We start from the raw sequence: 21,503 nt of genomic DNA, 5'->3' as shown, positions 1-21,503 counted from the left end.
TAAGGTTTAAGTCCCTTCTCAAAATGTGTCTGTCTGTTTTGTCCTTTTCTCTCCTTTTTCTATCCACTAACCCAAGCTGGAACTGCAGAAGGTCTCCTCCTCCAGAGTTTGGTTCTGCAGGTTTCTTCCTTTTAAAAGGGAGTTTTTCCTTTCCACCAGTTTTTCTACTTGCTCATGCTGAATTGTTGGTTTTTCTCTGTATAAGTGCTTTGAAGTGTGTTTTACTTGGCGCTATAGAAATAAAGTTGAATTGAATGAGCCATAATTACAATGAGACAATGAGGCAAACAAGGCCACACTCACAAATGTGTTTTAGGCACTCGTACCTTCAGGGGACATGGCTTTGACTTGTCAATTTCAGTTTAACCTCAACCCTAATGCTGAGCATCCCCCTTAAATTAACCTTGAGATCTGTTTACCGGTAGATCGTGGCTTCAGGAAAACTATCATCGATTTTACTCGCGAGGACTTGCTTTACGCCTCATAGAATTAACACCTGTCCACATATGTACACGTCCAAAGACCAATAGTCATGGTACCACTATTCCTTAGTCATGTAACCTAACCTTAACCATTTCTCACCTTAATGTAATTCTATTAGCAGCACTAAAATCACATTTACTCCTAAACTCATGGAAGGTTATACGTTTGATGAATATTTCAAACAAGGTTTTGAACCCCACAAAGACGGTTAAACATGGAAACCCACACACATATCTAGGTCTACTTTTTGCATTCAGACTTGTGAAACGTGAAATGAGGTCTGACTGAAAGCCAGTGGCCAGGGAGCATCAGTGAGCTAAAATAAACTGTTTTTTACCAGCTGTCTTTTCTGCTGCGTTGATATGGGTTAGTTTTTTTTGTTTTTTTTAAGTTTTGCTTGTTCTGTCCTCTTTAAAGGGTGAAACATAGTTCAATTTGAAATGTAACTATCTACACCACAATCAGTGTAATATTCCGATCCTTCCTATTTGAAAAAGCTCTCTCTCTCTCTCGCTCTCCCTCGTATAACATCCACAGCACGGTGCCTCGGCCATAATCCACCCTGTGCATTTCAGTTAGAGTTAAATTAGGTTGGATTTGAAAGGATGTTCCACTCTCATAGACCATGAAGTGAGTAGAATATTTTTTTTTTTTTCCTCGTTGGCCAAGAAATAATCATCCGGGACAATGGCCTGAGTCAGGTCTCACTTTTCATGTCCCAAATAGCACAAATAGCTGTGACTGTTGATGTACAAGCTGAGGATGGTGTGAGACTGCAGGCCATTTGTGCTGACGCTGAAGAAAAGAGTTTAACTGTTTACTATGGGTGGGCTCCATTTTGTATGCGAGTGAGATCCTTAAGCAAAGTCGTTATTTTGCACCAACAACATCTATGTGGTCTAAAGATCATGCATAATTGTATCTGGCATATCCAAGTCAAACATTGTTTTTTTTTTAACAGATTATAAATACCAAAGATTACTAAGAGATGTCTTGGTTCTGGGGCCTTTGTGTACGGACAATGAATGTTTTATGTGCGTCTAGGAATGTTTTCTACGGTCACTTTGAATTCATTCCATGATCAAAAGACATTTTTATACCCTGTTCACCCATTATTTGTTTCCACTGAAAAACTATTGTTGTTGCATTTTCATTTCAGAAAAGTTACACACTTACACCACAGCATTTTGAAAACAATGAAGTCAGCATGTCGGACCGCTAGTTTGTTTTGTTGTTTGTGTTTTAAATGAAGCCACACACAGATGCAGCTGAGAAAAAATATGCAGTGAACACTCACAATGGGAGTAAATGGACAGACGACAAAGTTGGGTTGTTCCTACGATAACTGTCAACGATAAAACTACCAAGGAGAGAAGAAGAAACAGAATCCTTTGATTCATTATTCCCTGCTTCCATATCTATACCCAACGAAACTGCAGTCAGAGGTCCCGGCTTTCAGTAAAAAAAAAAGGAAAATAACATAAAAATAGACGGACGCCCAAATCACAATGAAAGTTCTATGTTTTTTGACATGAATACATCGGTGTGTAAACAGGACCTTAATGTCTTTACTTCTTAGTTTCGCTGCTGACCTTAAGCTGAGCAATATAATTTTGTGTCGCCCTCTGTTTCTAATACGATGGGCTGGTTACCTGCACACGGTGCATCATTTCTTTTATTCGAGTGACAGATGGGATAAGCTCCCCGCAAGGTTAGTTACACCCCCACAGGTATGCTCGACGGATGAACGCTTTGTGCCCGACACAAAATGAACTAACGGCGAGCAATTTCTTCAGGAGCCAGGTGTCCGTGCATATCGTAACGTGAAGGTCGATTATCCGGAGAGAAGGGAATTCTTTTAAGAAGAGGAGACGGATCGAGATGTGCATGAAGTGAAAGTGAGAGTTGTAAGTGAGGTTCGGAATAAGAATGACTGTTGTCCAGGTCCTGAATGCAGTCGGAGTGGACAGTGTTACTGAACTGCAGCAAAAGTCAACCTGTGCACCTGGATACTGTCGGTGCCATCTGCTTCAAGTGAATTTGCTTTGGTCGTAACCAACCATACAGGCAGATTCCGTTTTATGTTCCGATAGCTGCTCTAACATGTTAACATCGGTGCTGATGAAGATGAGCTGTGACTGTGCGACATCTGTTCGAAGTGAATAGAGCACACAGAATATCTCCTAATAGATCCTCACTCAACCTCTCCGCAAGTAATAAGGTTACTGCTGATTCATGTATTTTCTTACAAGGTGGACTTTGTAGAGTTCTCAGAAGATTATAGTGAAACCCCTATACTTGACCGGAAAATTATACACACAATACTGTATGTTAATACCTGTGTTCTTAAAACATCTTCATTTTAGCTAGATTAGGGCCCCGGTTACATGGCAATGTTTTCAATTGGGAATGTAGAACTTTTGTACTGTTTTGGGTGCGTTTACACGAAAACAGTGGTCAGAGTCACCGAAAAAACCCCAACTTTTTTTAAGACGGTTCCCAAGGTGGAGATCATGAAAAATGCTCTGGCTTTGTCTCCGTGGCAACGGGGGAAAACACAACGTTTCTCAAACGCTGCTACCCACGTTATTCCCGTTATGTTTTATAAATTGAACTTTTTGAGAGTCATGAGAAAACTTGACAACTCTTGGAATTCTTGGAACTCTTGGAAGGAAGTGGCCCATATGTTTACAACTACAACTACTACAGTGAAAGCAACAGCAATGTACGGAAATCTTTATCTTTTAAATGGCAACTCTAAAAACATGTACATTTACTGCTGTACATCTTTTTGTGCCTTGATGTTGTACATATATATTGTATATAGGGTATATTTTATATAACTTTTCATCTTAATCTCTGAACATTTGTGTTGTTATAGTAGTTTTTCTTTCCTGTTTATGAAGCTAAACCATCAAGATGAAACTCAGTCGGTCTACTGGGTTGACACGTCTTAAAGTAAAACAAGGACGGGAGAGTTAAGTTCTGCTCCGTCCGTCCAGCTGCTGTGATCCACCTCCAGTGTGCGCCAACGGTCAATGTCAGCACTTTCAGCACGCAGCCCAGATCCAACGTGGTGGAGCGAACTTCAAACAGTGGAAAACTTTCTGCGAGCAGCAGCGATGCCTTCGCACCCCGAGGTAATTTCACACCTGCTGTGTGCGAAGTGGTTGAATTAAACTCTGCATTGTTCACAGGAGATCTGCTTCATTTGGACAGGCGGGAACGTCTCCCTCAAAATGAGGCGCAGCGTTCCCAGCTGCTGCCTGGCTCACCGACTTCTGCTCACAATGCTTCCATACCTACGGGGTGGGGGGGGGGGGGGGGGGGGGGGTTCAGGCTGCGAGCGGGCACTTGGAAACCAGCAATGTTTGCTTTTTACGCTCGCTTTTAAACAGCTTATGGATCCATGTGCTCAAATTCATTTTGTTTTCAGCTGCTTGTTAGAAATATAGAGTAGACAGAACTTTGAATATTACAAAGACACGTGGCATTTTTAAAGTAAATTCTTTAAACTAATGGATGTGGCTCAATGCATCCACTGGGAGCAGTTTAGGTTTCAGTGTCTTGCTCAAGGACACTTTTGACATGTGGAGATGGGGAATTGAACCTGGAGCCTTCTGTCTGAGAAACGACCACTCCACCAATCAAGCACAGCAGGCCCCAAATGTACCTAAAAGACAATTATTAACAGCAAACTGATTGTGTTTCTCCAACAAAATGAAACACTATTTTGCATAAAATGTGAAAATTGAGATCCAATTACATAAAAAAAAAACTATTTCCAGCATCTTCCAGGTTTTTCCCCAAGAGCTGCCTCAGAGCATTCAAAATAATTCAATCAAAAACACAATTCTTACAATAATTTTTAATTTTCTTTCCCTGTTATCACAATTTTAACCATCATACAACAAATAAAAAAAGATTTTAGTCAATAATCTGAGGTGATAATCCCTTGATGCAGACTGAACAAAAACAAACAGGACATAGAAGGAGCGTCCCGCTGGAACAGACACAACACGCTGAACGCAGCCGAACTCCTCTAACCAACACCAGGGTACAGATGAAGCTCTGTCCACGGGACAAAACTGCCATTGCATTACTCGTCATTCAAGCAGCTGTGTTGTTAATCAATCAGGAGCTGGGATACCACTCAATCAGCCTGACGGGACTTTATCGGATCTAAAACACCAACTTACCTTCTGTTTGTGTGCCGCCAGGTAGCCGTGGATCTTCTCCGGCTGGAGGAAAGAGGGCCCGCCCAGCACGGCAAAGCGCACGTCGAGCATGCGCTCCTTCACATCTATCAGGCTGAAGATGTTGACGTCTTCGGGTGGGACGGAGAGCATCTCGGACAGGAAGTCCACCAGCAGCTCGTAGCGGCTCCGGTGCTTCCCGCGCAGCTCGATGAACTCCTTCGCCGTGATGTCTGAGGGGAGAGAAAAAAACACACACACACACACACACACACACACACACACACACACACACACACACACACACACACACACACACACACACACACACACACACACACACACACACACACACACACACACACACACACACACACACACACACACACACACAGGATTACAACCGTATACAAGTGGCCTCATTATTTCAACCCCTGCTCAAAGATAAATCCAATTATTTTCCAAACGCTAATGTAAAAAGTTGTCTCAAGTCCTCAAGACTGAAGCTACGATTATAAATCATTGAAAGTGGCTCACTTTATTTAACACAACCTGGAGTTTCTAAGGTTATTGTGTGTCTTCAATGTGTGTGTTTACAGGTGAGCACCGGGACTGGGAGATGCATTTTAATACCTACAGCAATTAAACGTATTTACACTCTCAACGATTTGGCCTTCAGTGTCTAATCATCCTAAAGAGTAAGCTCATGAGGAAGCACAACATTTAATTCCTCCAACCCAGCAGCTGTGGTTTAATGTGTGAGGTTCAAGACTTGCTCAGCTCTGTTGAGACGGGATAAGCCACACTAAAGGTGAATTTCGTCAAGTGGCACAGGCTCTTAGCCGGTAACAGTGGGAACTTTATGAGTCAGTAAGTTCACCCACTTTATTGATTTAGCCTGATGGAGAGACAGAGGACTTTATATTTATATTGTAGCAAGCAATGTGTCCCAGAGTCTGACTCTTTTAATCTGTCTCAGTAATTTCGCTGCAAAGCCATTTTCATCGCTCTTTATTACATTTCTTTTAAAGACATCCACCGTTCTAAATTCTGCCATTTGTTACTAAAGCGAGTGAGTCAAGAAATACACAGATATGGGGTGCAGAAAAGTGCAAAGAGAGAGTAGATTATCCGTAATCAGCCCGTGGTCCCTCGGGGCTCCAGTAGGGGGAGATGTGCGCTGTTCCCTTATTCAGGGCAAGAAAGTAGGCGACAAAGCCGTGCTTCTCTGTTATTACACTCACTGCTGTTCATTTTCTTGAAAGTCAGCAGACACTCCCTCTGGGATCTTTATTACAACCTAATGTTTTCAAAAGCTGATTTCCTTTGCTGCATTTCTAAAACGATTTTACTGGAAATTGCAGAAATTGACAACTTACACTGCAAGTAGATTGCAAGCATAAAAAAAATAGCCTCTTAAAACTGAATGATGGGACCACCTGGAGTGATAGTAAATATGGCCAAAAAAACGCTATAATTGTTAAAAGTTATCCTTCGATTTTAATATTTTAGTTTCAAACCATGGAGTGTTGTGATGTTCATCAATCAGCCATCGAACCAGACAATGTGACGTCTGCAACGCGTCTTAGAGAAATGGTTATTTGTGGCTGTCCAAGCTGGAACAATGAGGCTCGTTTATGCAATGTTTTCAAGTAAAAATAAAATAAAATGTTAATGCTATGTTAACATGACAATGGTGCTTGGAGCCACTCAAAATGCAACTTTTTGAAAACTGCCCCCAAAATGCAACTTTTTGAAAAAGCTCTGACTCCATCTGCATGGCAACTTCTTTAAACGCTGCGACTGTCCATGCGCACCAGGGCCATAGTAACTACTTCCTCTGCACATGCTCAGTCGCCGGACAATGAGAACAATGTTTCCTCCACAGTGCCGGATTCAACCAGGGATTTGGTAGTTTTATAGTTGACAGTCACTGTTATAACAATTCAACTTGGTCGTCTGTCCACTAGAATGTACGTGTTCTCCCGTTGTTAATGTTTAGAGCAGATTGTTCCCTGTGCCCGTGTGTGTGTGGTTTCAATACAAATACTTGCCTTTTTTTTTTTTTTTTTGAAAATCCTCCACTGCCAGAAAATCAAGAAAGAGCATTACTGTTCTATATTAGATTATATTTCGTCGCTGCATCGATGCAGAATTATCTACGTGCGCATCACAATGCATCGTCGAAAAGCAGTGGCGGCTGGTCAATAGATGCCCCCCCCCCCCCCATATGCAAGAATGTTTTTTTTTTATATAGAAAATATATGAATAAACTGTCATACTGTCGAAATTTGTTTATGCCAACAAACTAACAACTGGCCCTGAACTGTATTCACGTCATTTTTTACATATAATCATAAATAAAAGAGAGGATTTCTTGATTTCTCTCTCTAGTAGTCTAGTAGTCTGTGTGTGTGTGAGCAGCTTGGGGAAATGAGGAAAGCCGCTCTGAGGAGGCAGAGTTCAGAAGCGATCTCACCAATTACTGATTAACACCAGAGTGACTGACATAACATTAAACTCATCAGCATCATTTCATGTCCGAGACTTGGGACGCTTTTTAAATCGCCCCTGGCCAGACCTGTTCAGTGATTGGCTTAAAGTCAGTTCTGGTTTGTTCTCGCGTGTTTCTACGAGATGTTGAGATGAAGACAACAAACGTTGAGTCTCTGATTATTAGCTTTGTTACATCTCTTCTAATTTACCGGTTTGAAAGAAGAAATTTGTCTTAAAAGCTGCGAGACAGGTTCAACTTTCTCCAGTACAGTTATTTTTTTGGAGGTTTCTTTCAAAGCATTCTAAAATAATAATGAAGAGCCCCACACCTAAGAAATTCATCACCAGCTGCCACTGTCGAAACGATTATATTCAACACGCTTTCACTTGAAATGTTAGAAACAGAGCCCAAGACTAAAATCTGGTCTGGTTCTGCAGAAATTCTCCTCCTCCGAGTCTGGTTCTCCAGGTCTCTCCACCCCTGGTACGCTCCTGGCTTTGATATAAGATCCCTATTTACTCCTCAAGGTTTTGTGAAGATGAAGTAACCTACTACAATTATTCTTATAAAAAGACTGATTCAGAAAGCTAGTAAAAAATACTTCTCATGCCGTGTATAAAATGTATTTTTTTTTGTTGCAGACGTGGGTGCGTGGTTGTCATTTTAGGCTAAAAATATGAAAGAAAGAAATAAAGTGAAGCAATCCTTCAACTTGAGGACCGACTCCAAGGACCACCACAAACAGCTCCACATCACAAAAATGTTCCAGACTCAAAACTGATTGGTTCATAGAAGAGTATAAAAAACACACACACACACACACACACAAAGATGGAAAAAAAAAAAGGGGGGGGAAGTGGGGGGGTTGTTGGGGGGTTGGTAGCATGATTGAGTCGAGTTGGTGAGTGCATAGAGGGAGACCGAGCCTCGGCATGAGGAGACAGGACGGGGGCTCAGAACGGGCTCAGTGGATACAGCGTGAGGAATCCAGGCTAATGTCAGCTCCCATCAGTCAATCCAGAGGGAGAAGCGAGGACACGGGCAGACGGAGAGACAGTCGGGGGAGGGTGAGGGGCGTGTGGCGGGGGTAAGAGTAGTAACTCCTAACGCAGAGTGGCAGCCTTTGCACCTGGCTTTGATCCAACCTCACATCTCACTTCTGCTTTCTCCTTCCCAGAGGCGTTGTCAGAGGCAGCATGCAGACGTCCAGTGATTCCACACACACACAGAAAAAAAAAAAAAAAGAGGCTAAATATCCGACCAGAGCTCTAGTAAACTGTTGTGAGTGTGACTGAGACCATGCAGGAACAGAGAACATACAACATCAATGTCGTTTTGGTACGAGTTGCAATTTTTTCATCCTGAAGGCAGCTGTTTTTAAAAAGGTGGGCTTTTTTTCAAGTTTCAACAGCACTTGAAGATTTGGAAAATGTTCAACACACTGATGTGATTTTATTCCTCCAATGAAAGACAACTCACCGTCCTTGTCCATGGAACCGCCATGGAACTTTGGCCATACATACTAACTGGAGACCTCCAACATGGAACAACCCGCAAATGTTTAGTAAAACATGAAGTAAAAATGTATAAAACTATTGAAAAGAAAAAAAGGTAATATTGCAAATGTCTTGGAAATGAAGCAGCGACCACTGATTCTAGTAATGAAACTTTTCACCATGAGTCGTGATGAAGACACAGAATGCAAACTATCCTGCTTCCAGAACGCCATTATCTAGAATGAAGTCATAATAACATCAATTCGCCGCAGTTCACGCCAGACTGAAACACATGGTTGACATGGAAACTAAATTGAGTACACGCGTACAGTTGGGATGCACCGATTCCACCTTTTTAAATACTGATAGAAATACTTAGTAAAATGGTAAAATAGTAAAATCCTCCTGATCCACGGAGCAGTTAAACTACTGAGCGACATCGGGCTAACTCTGCTGGTCCAAATGTCTCTCGTGATGAAGTTGCGAGTGTTATGTTATGAAATATATATAGTAATTTTCATGCCATTTTGACTGTGTGTAGTTCAGTGTTCGAACCAAGCAGCAATCCAGTGACACGAGCAGCTGTCACAATGGCCACCAAGGCAAACTCATTCAGATGTGACGTCACATTGTGAAACACCATCTTGAGGAGGACATTTTAGCTGAGAGATGTGTGATGAACAAGTGACGACGACCAAAACACGGAGCCATATCTTTACACATCCGGCGATAAAAGGCATTTCGTAGAGGAGTTGGAACAGATTCCTCTGTCTCTGGCAACACAAATATGAAGTAGTTAGAGCAATAAAGCAGAGCCGAACGTAGGAGAGGCATTGGAAATACTTATTATGCTTGCATTTGAGCTGCTCCGTTCATGGAGCACACCAGGCTCATAAAGTGACATCCACAGGGGCCGTATTAGTGATGAATAGGGTACGATCGGTGTGGGAGTCCCTGCTATCTCGGGCTTGATCCCAAACTAATATATTTCCCCGGTTCCTGCATATTGATCCCACGATGCCTGCGTCCTGGAGGGCAGACAGATGCAGAAAGACAGATAGGGAATTATATTTCGTAACATCTCAGTTCCGCGTCTCTCGTTAAAGGACGATCTCCCGACTGGAACCGTTTCTAAAGTCATCATGTATGCAAACGGCCGCTCCAGTCCTCTGTACGTGTGTGCTTCTCCATTTTACTTTCAGCTTTGTGCTATGTGGACATTTGAAGGACTTTTTGTTTACCGCATTTCTCACCTTTCCATCAATATTGAGAAAGAAGGAGGGAGCCTTAATCTCAACCAGGCAGATTTAACTAACGCTTTTTTTTTTTTTTTTTTGTGCCATCCTTATTGCATTCCACATTTGTTCTTGAAATGGGATTTAGAATGTCAAGGAGGGTGTAAGTAATGCTATAAGTAGAATATTTTCATAATCCCCGAGACTGAGCATCAATGGGAGTGTTCACTCCAAAGCTCTCTGTGGAGAAATCCCATCCTGGAAATGGCTACTCTGACATATCCTCAAGCACGTGCATGCACGTGCGTGTGTCTGCATGCGTGTGCATGCGCGCATTTGAGGAGCTCATTAATCTTTGACAGGGATGCACCGATACCACTTTTTTTTTCTAAAGGACAACTTTTCGTTACTTCCCAATAACGAGTACAGATACGAGTATTTATTAAATAGCATAAAGCCAAATGTATACTCTATATGCAAACAATGTGCCAAGGCTGTGTGGTGCCGCAAACCACCTCCACACAGCCCCTGCACCGACGCTACTTCACCTTCAATAGCCACGGATGCTTCAAGATATGACTGTGTGTACGGCGCATATTATGCAGTGCATAGCATCTATCTACGCACTGCGCTACGTGTACTGGAGACCAGTGATTCCCAGCGTGCCGTGAGAGATAGTTGTTGAATTCCTGCTCCTGACATTTGACGGTTGATCAAGAGATGCACACACCCTTCCTTGCCAGCAGGGTGGCAGTAAGAAGCACATCAACGCTGACGCTTTTAAATTTAAGACAATAAAATTAGTGACATGTAGCAGTGCAAGAGTAAGGACGCAAGCTACCAAAAGAAGAAGTGACGCGCGGGAGAGGGTGCAGTGAAAGTAAGCAATGGATGAATATTTGAAGAGGAAAAATCCTGACTATCTTTCTCGCTTTTGATATTATTAAAATACCTTTGTGCTATTTTTACAAACTGAAATATTTTCTTTAGAACAAAATCTGTAAAAAGTGTAATTATTGTCATTAACTGTGCTGTATAAAGCTACAATATTTCGTTTTGAGACTTTCTTGATTGGTAGTGTGACACGGGATATTAGGGATGGAAGAAATGTGCTGTGGCTCAAAAAAGGTTGAAAAACACGGCTGTAGACCGAGGGACCGAGCTCACTGCTAATGTCTCTGCTGACCAAGTTGCTGGTGTTGTACCATCTATCTTTCTCTTCTTGATATTTTGTCAGAAACATAGTTTACAGTCACTCTTCCTTTTGTTGGTCTCATTAATATTAAACAATCTCCAAACCGCCCATGTCGCTCGTCCTCTCGTCTTCCTGCTGCTGGCGTTGCTGATGGATGAGGTCAAGTGATACTCGCCGGGTGGTATCAGGGATCTTTTATGAGTACCCCATGCAGTGTCAGGACCAATACCAGATACTAGCATCAGTGAATCCCTAATTCTGCAAAGAGCCACATCATACAAATATTACATTTTCTTTGGAAGCTTCTAATTTTTCCTTTGAGAATGTCTGGTGGTTGAGCTTAAAAGCAGTCCAGTGATTTTTGACATTATCGTTGGACACCTGTGCTCTTGAGCTTTTAATCTCTGTTACAACCAGGGTCTTTCAAATCAATAACATCTGCTGCTAACAGGCCCTCAATGACATTGAAAGTGTTTCAAAACCTTCAATGAAGTGACTGCCCTGCAGGGACAAGCTATTGACAAATCTATTATCTAAAATCAAGAGCTTTCATCGTCTAAACGGGTAGAAGATCCTCTCATATGTTATTTCCATTATTTCTCTAGTTTTGCACGGGAATTGATTTCCACAAATATTGAAACGTGTGAAAAGCGGTTCTCTCCGCTGTCTCTGCATTCAATGCACATTAATTTCGAGAGGAAAATCCTTTTATCTGTTTAGATGAGGCTTGACTCTCATTTCCACCGCTTCCTTTCTGCCTCTCCTCGTCTTCGGAGAACGTCGGCTGGGCCCTCCGTCGGCTTCTATTTCACTATCTCCCAAATCGTAAAAATCCTTCAGCCATGTCCCATTCCTCTGAAGCGAATTTAATTCAGAGCCGACAGCCGATGTGCTGTACATCAGGTAATGATGGATGCTGCTCAACATGTGAGGAGAATGTGCTGCCTGAGCAAAAACCGCCACTAATTATTTTGCCGGCATAAGTAATGGAAACGGCGTTTTGGGGCAGCACACCACCAGGACGAGAGATCTCACCAGACAGGGGAGACGGATTCCTAATGAGTGTAATCTTTTACAAAAAAAAAACTATTTACCGTAGAGTGCAACCGTCCTTTGAAACACTGCAAACAACCGGAGCAAACAGTAATCAACACTCATTTATTCTCCACGACTGGAGACAAGTCTGCAATTAATGACCACATACATTCTCCAGCAGTGTCTCGTCAGCAGGCGTCAACCCAAATTGGAATTGTTATGGGTTCGACCTGTTGCAGTAATAGTGCAGACCATCAATCGGTGGCGGGAGACAGGCAGAGGGATGGAAAATTATGCCGTTAGCTGTTACAGTCTGGCGTGAAGGCTGCAACCGAAGCAGCTCTGCACTTGGATATGAATGTCAAAACAGAAACTAAAGTCTTTGTCCAATCTGACTGCTTTTTACATATCCCCCTTCAGGAAATTACAACCACACTCAAGTAGGGATGGGGCCGATCCAATCCAGAATCGGTATCGGGTTTCGATACCAACAAAATTCATGTATCGGAAGTTTCTGGTCCGTGAGCCTCGTCTGTGCTTCACTGTCTGCTGAAATGACTCCACGAGAGATTCCTTGCCGGCTGCAAAATGTGGAATGGATTTCCTGAATGGAGGCGGGTCTCAATCAGACACAGGGTAGCGAGTCAGGGAATCCATTCCTTAGTTTGCAGCCAGGGAGCAGGCGAGCTGGGCAGCACTATGGCTATCCGACTTTTCTTGAGAACATGTCGCTGTTTGGACGTATTTTACGCTCAAAGCAACAGAAACGTGCAAAGTTTGCAAAGTCATTACAGCGAGGCGGCCGCTCTGCAGCCAAGCGTCACTGTTATAAAAAGCCAGCTCGCCGAGGAGAACATCACTGCCATCACAACAATGAAAAGCAGCTCCTCCTCGCTGTAGCAGGCGATTCACACCTCGGTGAAGCCGCCCCCTACTCCACACAAAACTCTATGAAAATAGTCCCAATCATTTGTGCTGTGTTGGTAAAGAATTTCCCCAGGGATTAATAAAGTGATTCTGAGGAATAATTTTAAAGAAATAACAAGTTTATTATGAGATGATGACGTCACACAGATCCCCACATTGTCCAAACTGAAGAAAAATAGTTTGCACTGTTTCCTTTTCTGACCTTATACTAACCTCAAGTTGCCTTTTGGGAGCATGCATGTATACATTTGTACATTTTATACTTGCCCGTAGAGAGGAATGTATTACAGCCTCATATAATGATGATAATAATAATAAAGCAAAAAGGGCTCTGGTATCGGAATAGTATCGGTATCGGCAGATATCCAAATTCAGCTATTGGGATCGGATCGGAGGTGGAAAAATGTGGATCGTGCGTCCCTAGACTCAAAGAACTACAACAACCGCAGTCAAAAGGTGAAGACAAAATTATTATTATTTTTGGTTTAATTAGGCTTATTTTACGCGACAATGTTTCAAGTGAAAACATTGTTTCTGTGTTTTGGTTTTACACAGCAATGTTTTAAAAACGGGTCCCCCGGCTAGCTCAGTTGGTAGAGCACGAGACTCGCAATCTCAGGGTAGTGGGTTCATGTCCCACGCCGGGCGCCACTTTCCTGTGGGTTCACCACCTGGAGGTTGTTAATTGGTTTAATGTGATCTGGGTGACAGTGCTCAGACTGCCACCACCCAGAAACGGATAAGCGGGAGAAATTGGATGAATGTTTTAAAAACGATGTCCTTTTACGCAGAAAAGAATGTGGGAAGCACGCCAGGCCGCGAGTTGGCGCCGTTGTTTGTTTTTGTAATGAAGCCACACACACATGCAGCAGAGAACAATACGGGCGTACTACTACAGCTGTGGTGCGCATGCTCAGTCACAGCGCTTTTTAGCCATTAATACAGCGACAGAGTTGAACATTTTAAAAAGGTTTTATATGGAGATGGAGTCGGACCATTTTCAAAAAGTTCTACTATTGGAGCCAATTTCAAAACGTTGTGTTCACAGTGGCTCTGACCACCTTTGTCATGTAAATTGCCAACCAAAGCCTAACAAAAGTTTGCCAGTCCAACCACATGGCACCAATAATATGTAAAAAAAAAAAAGACATGTTCAGAGTGTCATTTCTGAATGACTGGATTGGCTTTTACCTGCCAGACGCAGGGATCCCGAGTTGTAGATGGCCTCGTCCCGCAGTTCCCTCACATGAATGGTGATGGTGGAGACGGCGTCCGGCCACATTCCATCCGACACTCGGACGTGAAACTGGTACGTCCCGGGCGGGGCGTTCTCCTTGATGATCAGAAATCCTGTGCGCTTGTTCAGGATGAAGTAACTGCGGTAAAAGAACCAGAGGACAAAGACACGCAGCAGTCAGAAAAACCCTGACCCATGTAGGTAGCTGCTTTTGTCGTAAATCAGCCGGCCTGCACGCTCTGTGGGGATGGAGACGTTTAACCTGCCGCCTTCATTTTTCTTAACCCTGAAATCCTGTCTCTTACACATTCATCCAAAAGCTCTTCAGCGCACAAAGGCAAGCCACTGGCGTTTGGTGGATTAAAAAGAAGCAGTTCTTCAAAGAAGAATAAACCAATAACCTAAAGCATTTTTGGAAGGACTGAGGTCACTGCCGTTTGTCTCGTCTTAACTCTGTAACAATGACCCCGCTGGAAGGGTTCGTTTGGAACATCCAGCGTGCCATTACAGGCGATGAATGTGATTGTGGAGTGAAAAACAGCCTCAGTTATTCTCTAATGAATAAAAGCTGAAGAGGGTCACATTTATGAATCTGCGAGTTCAAACCTCAGAGTCAAACTCATCAGGTTATGTATTTTCCTGAAACCTTTGGTGTAAAGAAATGTCTGCCTGGTGAACTGCAAAGAAAAAACAAAACAAAAAAAACAAACAAGAGTTCAGAGTGTGTGTGTGGAGGATGGCTCATTCACCAAGCCACTGCTATACACAGATGATAAAAGCCTGTGAGGTCATGGGTGTCAACACAGACGTGTTAATTTGGCCTGTCGAATGTCCACAACACTGGGTGTTTTTAGAAACTCCACCTGATAGCATGGCTTTGAGACTAGTTTTGATAGCAACCAGGTAACTATCTCTCATGTCCGTGACTCTTAAGGAATTTTGTAAAAAAAAACAAAAAAAAAACATCTGTTTTCTTCAAATTTTCTATTTTCTTGGTGGTTTGGCCGGTTTTGGCCCACAGACGTTGAAACATCTCCGGCAAACAGAAAGCAGCCGTCGGCTGACTCATCACATAGGCAGAGATCTCTTTGTTGCACTTATAAACAATATTGTGAATATGATTACAACCAGGAAACAGACTACGTGAATGCTCAGGTACACTGTTAAAGTTACGCTGTTTCAGTGAAAAGAGAAACATTTCACACCCACAGACTCCGCAGAACCCGCCACAAATAACCTCACCTCCCCCACAGCAGTGCATTTCATCCTGTGTTTTAGTGTTTACTCTATTTTCTGGTGTTAATCAATTACCCCCGGGACAATAATAGAATGTGAGCAGGGACGGGGCATTAGGGAGAGCGAGGCAAGGTGAAAAATGAGACTGAGTAATAGGCGCGAAGACGTGCGAGGAGGCAATTTTACTTGGTCCTTCTCCATGCTTCCCCATGTACAGTAAATGAGCTCATTCAAGTTTAATTAGAGAGGAAATCCAAGGCAGAACCTTGGAAAATGAAATAATAAAGCACTTGAGCTGCATTAACTCATTATATACTTCTTTGCTGTGGCGTGGGCCCTATTCCAACCGCTCGCTATCAGCTTACACTTCACTCACTTTTACAATTCAGTCAAACTTCAGACTTTATTGGAGACTTTACAGACTCTTTGTCAACCACTTATATCACTGGCAACTTCTTGTCCAGTTATGACAGAACCCCTTGAAGCAAAACTTTGGGAAAAACTGTTCAAGAACCAAACGTTATACACACAGTTCTTTTCTTCAATACATGAAGGCCTTGGTGAGCTGAAGATCGTTGCTTCAAGAGTCAACATATCTGAACATATATTCACATTAAATGGTGCAACTTTGACTTCGAGCAACACACTGAGACCAGGACTTAACCTGGACCAGGACTTGAACTGCTTTTTTTTACGCGGAATGTCTCTAAAATCAGGACCATATACACTCAGAGTGACACTGAGAAATGACTCCATCATTTGTTTCTTCCAGAGTGGACTATTGTAACTCCTGATTGTCAGGGTGAAACAATAACTGTTTCAGAAGACTGTCAGTCCCCTGACGCAGTAGCTACTTTGGAGGTTAGGCTCAAGACTTTTCTATTTTATAAATCTTACAATGAGAGCTGCTTCAGGACACCCGGCACCGTTTTCAAGTCCATCTGATGGAGGTTTAGACTGCTGGAAGTTTAGACTACTGGGAGAGCTTTACAACAATGAGCTTCTCTCTCACGCTTATCACTTCCCAAACATTTCTACAAAAGCATTAGATCTCCATCTTCCTCTGTACCTTCCTGCAGGATCTCTGACAATGGGACTGAAACTGGCTTTTGTGCAGCAGAAATCAGTCAGCTGTTGTTGGAGGTTTCATTCTTGTTAAATAACCTTCCCTTTGGCTTGTTGGTGTTCCATTGCTTTGATTTTCTTTACATTTCTTGTGCTATAAAACAATACAGTTGAATTGAAATTTCCAGTCTGTCTTATCCTTTCTATCTCCCCAACTCCAACCAGAACAGCAGAACGTCTCCTCCTCTGGGTCTGGTTCTGCAGGTTTCTTCCTGTTAAAAGTGAGATTTTCCTTTCCTCCATCTCCTCTACTTGCTCGGGTGGAATTGTTGGTTTTTCTCTGTATAAGTACCTTGAGATGACCGTGTTGTATTTGGCCCAATTGAAATGACATTGACTTGAATTTCTTTATAGTTAAAAAAAAAAACAACCAGCACATCACAATGTGTTTATCCCAAAACTGAATTTCTCAGATGAAGTAAAGTGAAACTATCCAGAGCCGAGAAGAGGCTCTTTGCAGAAAAAATGTCTTCTGAACTCAGCCTAGGTTTGACACATAGAGGGATGAGAGCTGTCATGAAATGTTAATGCTGTATATTACATGGAGGCTGAACCTTGACTCAGAGAGACAAAGGAGAGGAGTTTGTCATTTTGAGCTCAGCGCAGCTCGAGAAGAGGAAGACTGAGGTGCTGCGGTGACACTGCAAGCGGGTTTTTTTGGGACTTGTGAGAAATTCATCGGCTCGTTGTAACTTTGGGCAAAGACTCAAGGGGAGCATTTCTTTTAAAACACAGACGAGCCTCTTCATTCGGCTGCAGGAAAACACATTACCAAAGGCGAAACAGGCAAAGAGAGAAGATGACATTAATTAGTTTAGGAAGGAAAAATGAGTCGGGGTGGTGGAAAGATGAACAATTCACTCAGGGGTGTTGTAGCTTTCATTATTTAAATGTCTACGTCCATGACAACAAGAAACAACAAGGCAAGACTGGCTGGAGAATGGAGAACGTATAATAGCTCCGGGCATGAAACAACGTGTAACATAATGATCTCTATCAGGTTTGCTCGACATATTGTGCATCCCAACTAGCAAGAGTCCATCATTTATCATTATCAGCACAGACTTCAGGCTCCTGCAGGTCTGTGGGATCGCTCTGCAGAACCACGAGCATCAGCCTCTATAAACAAAAACAAAGACTCTCATCAGCATGCACCTAAAATCTGTCTGAGGATTAAAGAGGATCAATCTTTGATTCTCATTTCCTGTCACAGTGAGGATGCTGCAATGTTTCAGATTAAATGTGAACCAACTTTCAAGTAACGCAGTGATCGAACAGTACGTGCGAGTGATGCCTTTTGGATGTGAGGTCAGCAATCCCACTGCTGGGAACGTTCTCACGGTAGGACGTCAACGCAATGAGGCTGGTGTCAAATTACATGGTGTATATTGGTAGTCAAGCCGGGCGCCGCCTTCCCGTGGGCTCACCACCCACAGGAAAGGTTCTTAACCGGTGCAATGTGATCTGGGTGACAGTGCTCAGACTGCCACCCCCGTGACCCGGAAATGGATAAGCGGGAGAAAATGGATGGCTATTGGTAGTCAGCACTGCCCCAGAACAGATGCATACATTTCAAACATAAACATCGAAAAGGCATTACTGTGTTAATCCTTCTATTCACCTTCAGTGGGAACAGTGTTGTTGATCACTCTTTTTTGCCGGTACATTGAAATCTGGTGTTGGCTTTGTTGCTGCAATTCTCAGAATACGATCTAAAGTGGCCATCACTCATCTAGGATCAGTGGATGATTTGTTTCATTTCATTTCATTTTTTCCCCCCAAAATGCTCATACTATCTATGTTTTAAGACAAGACAATGATTTTTTTCAAACTTGAAGTCATGTGTGACACATTCCTGATCCCTCAAATGATTCTATTTACCTTGGCACGTGTCCCTCAAAGACATACGTCTTGTTGTCCCAATCATCAGGGTCAGGAGAGTAGACCTTCCCCAGCACTGTGGTCGGCATGCGGCCTGAAAAGAGAAAGAAATTCCTCAGTTTAACATCTCAGAGGGCCAGTGACCGTGGTCTGGATGATATTCTTATTGCCTGGGATGCGTTGGAGAGATATAGGAGCAAAGTGCTGCGACCTTCCATTGATTCTCTGGCTATTGTCACTAGGACGCGCTTAAGTGACACGTGCATATTCCACTCATATCAAAACATGGACTCACAAGGTGTAAGACTCTTGAGAACTGGGACACGGAAAAAAAAAAAAAAAAAAAAAGAAGAGAATGGATATATAGGAAGGCCTGAGTGTGCATGCCTCAGGCTTCACTCCCAAAAAGTGACATTGTAGGTGGTTGAAAATGTATGAGACACACGTTTTTTGAATGCAAAATGATGATAACGAAATGAGGAAAAAATATTGTTGTCATTGTCTCTTCTCCATTTCCTCACACCGAATCATGTGGGAATTATTCACAATTCTAAAGGCCGTCCTTGACATGGTAGATTCCAGCCTATTGTTTGTCTCTGCCACAAAGTTTTGAAGAAAGGTTGGACTGAAACAAACTGTTCACAGCAACAACGCGGCGCTCATCCATTTACATTACGATCGGCACAACAAGAATAAAACCATTTCCGGATAAGCAGCGGAAAGAGTTTCAGTGTTTGATCAGTTGAATTTTTCCATCAGTCGACTGTTCAGTATTCAATAAAAACTTGAGAGGGATTCTGACTCCCAGTCTGGATAATGGAGTGTGTGGTTTGTTTGCAAGCCGTAGCCCACATGCAATCGACTGAGGAAGAATAAGCGGCATAACTGTGATTAACTGCGTGTCAAACGGAGCAATGGTTCGCCTTCGTGGCCCTCAGAATAGCACCATGGGAGTCGTTCGGACTAAACACCGATCACACAGGCAATGACAATGCAGCCGCAGCGGGCGGACTGAGGCAGAGGAGAAAAACATCATAAAAACCCTGTGTGTGTGTGTGTGTGTGTGTGTGTGTGTGTGTGTGTGTGTGTGTGTGTGTGTGTGTGTGTGTGTGTGTGTGTGTGTGTGTGTGTGTGTGTGTGTGTGTGTGTGTGTGTGTGTGCGTGTGTGTGTGCATGTGTTTGTGTCTGTGTCTGTGTGTGCGTGTTAATTGCTGCACACTGATTAGGAATTTATTGACTGGCACTACAAGCTTCACCTACATATACAGAAAGAAATGAAGGGCAAAGTTGAAGGTAGTTATGCAGACACTTTACTTTGTTCATAATGTTTCTGTCTCTGACGGGAACAGTCTGGCATGAGAGCTAACCAGTGGTGTAGTGCTCCTTGGAGAAGTGGACATATTCTCTATTTTTGCCTTCTTTTAAAGCAGCTCAGAAACACAATTTGCGGCATGTAAGAAGACTCGATTTAATGAAAATTTAAGCATAGTATTTGCTCAATGTCACATAATTGCGGTATAATTGATCAATTACCATCATTTGCTTCATCATGACCCGTACTACTCTGCCTCTGATTGGCTCATCAGCCTGCGAGTACAAGCCAATTAGAGGCAGAGTAGGATGGGTCACGGCTTTGTCATCCTAGGGAAAAAAACAGTTAGATAAATAGCTAGATACTGCTGACTGGTGCATCAGTAAGTAATGCTGACTGAAACATAAGTGGGTATACGCCGTATGCCCTGGACTACCCCGCTGCAGATAATCCTCTCACCTCTGTGGCTATTGATGAAAATCTTCTTCTCCCCCGCGACGTGTGCATGATCGTTTTGGTCGCCAATGGTCACGGTCAGCGTGCTGGTCACCGTTTTGGCCGGACGCCCGCTGTCACTCATGATGATGGGTAATAGAAACTCCTTCTGGCGCTCGCGGTCGAAGGTCCTAAGAGCTGTGAGCGTCGCCGTGCCGTTGAGGTTGTCTTGAAGGTAGAAGTCTTTGCTGTGGCGGTACTCGGAGGGGACGTTGAAGTGAAACGGCGGCCCGTTCTCCGGAGAGTCTGGGTCCACGGCTCGCAGGAGGGTGGATGTTTGGTTCATTCTTACTATCTAAACAAGGGAGAAAGTGGATGAGGCGTGTTTAGTAAAGATGTACTGTTGACAAGTACGAGTACAAACCTTCAGCTACTTGCTGATACAGAGTAGATAATGTTTAATTCACACTTAAACTTCCACTTTGTAATTTTCCTGGACTGAGCATTGCGACACATCTGATAAAAATATCAAGACATAGTTTGGTTATATTTAAAATTCCAGTTATTTATTAAGTTATTACCAATGGTTTAATAAAGATTGCTCTGCCACATACTTTTCAGTCTTTTGCAAAAGATCCTTCTGGTGATTGAGAGGTCATCAGAGTTTTCCATCCAAATACTCTGAGACTGTAGCATGTGTTATGTGCTACTCTAACAGGCCTGTACGTACGTCCTGCTGAGGCTGAATCTATGAAGTGGTCAACAACGTTTTGTCCAACCGGCACAGCATCATCTGTAGGCTTCACAGGACTCATGATCTCCGTACTTCTCCTCAAATTCTGTGCCACATCGAACGCATAAATAGAGCCTGTGCAGAGGTGATTTGCAGCAACGTATAGGCTTCGCATATTGTTTGTGTATAGAGCATAAATTAGGCTTTACAGCAAGCTCAGTCGAGCATCATCGAGACATCAATCATGTTTAGCATGTAGCATCACTGGTGTGTGAGCCCTGAAAATGTTTAGCATGTAGCACGACTCAGAGTAAAAGCCTCCTGATCCACTGGGCATTTAAACTACTGAGCGACATCGGGCGAACTGCTGGTCCATATGTCTCTCGTGATTAAGTTGCTGGCGTACGAACTATCTTTCGCCTCCCCTTATATTTTGTCAGAACATAATTTACATTACTTACTTTTGTCATTCTCATTAAT

The 21,503-nt window shown here is 42.9% G+C and overlaps 1 protein-coding gene across 1 annotated transcript in view; it reads right to left on the bottom strand.

Annotated features, from left to right (window-relative positions):
• The window catches only part of LOC308106697 (neural-cadherin), a gene marked incomplete at its 3' end in the record, with an annotated part of 401,833 nt that overhangs the window by 141,213 nt on the left and 239,117 nt on the right, over positions 1 to 21,503 (bottom strand). Inside the window, 4 exon segments of the mRNA XM_080458585.1 lie at positions 4,683 to 4,912; positions 14,256 to 14,440; positions 18,544 to 18,637; positions 20,315 to 20,645. Of these exon segments, the coding sequence (XP_080314711.1) occupies positions 4,683 to 4,912; positions 14,256 to 14,440; positions 18,544 to 18,637; positions 20,315 to 20,645 (840 nt within the window).

The sequence above is a fragment of the Lipophrys pholis genome (assembly GCF_963383615.2).
Source record: "Lipophrys pholis genome assembly, chromosome: 2".
In the NCBI taxonomy this organism is placed as follows: domain Eukaryota; kingdom Metazoa; phylum Chordata; class Actinopteri; order Blenniiformes; family Blenniidae; genus Lipophrys; species Lipophrys pholis.
Note: the sequence above shows the minus strand (reverse complement) of the source record. Positions and strands in the feature narration are given on the sequence as shown.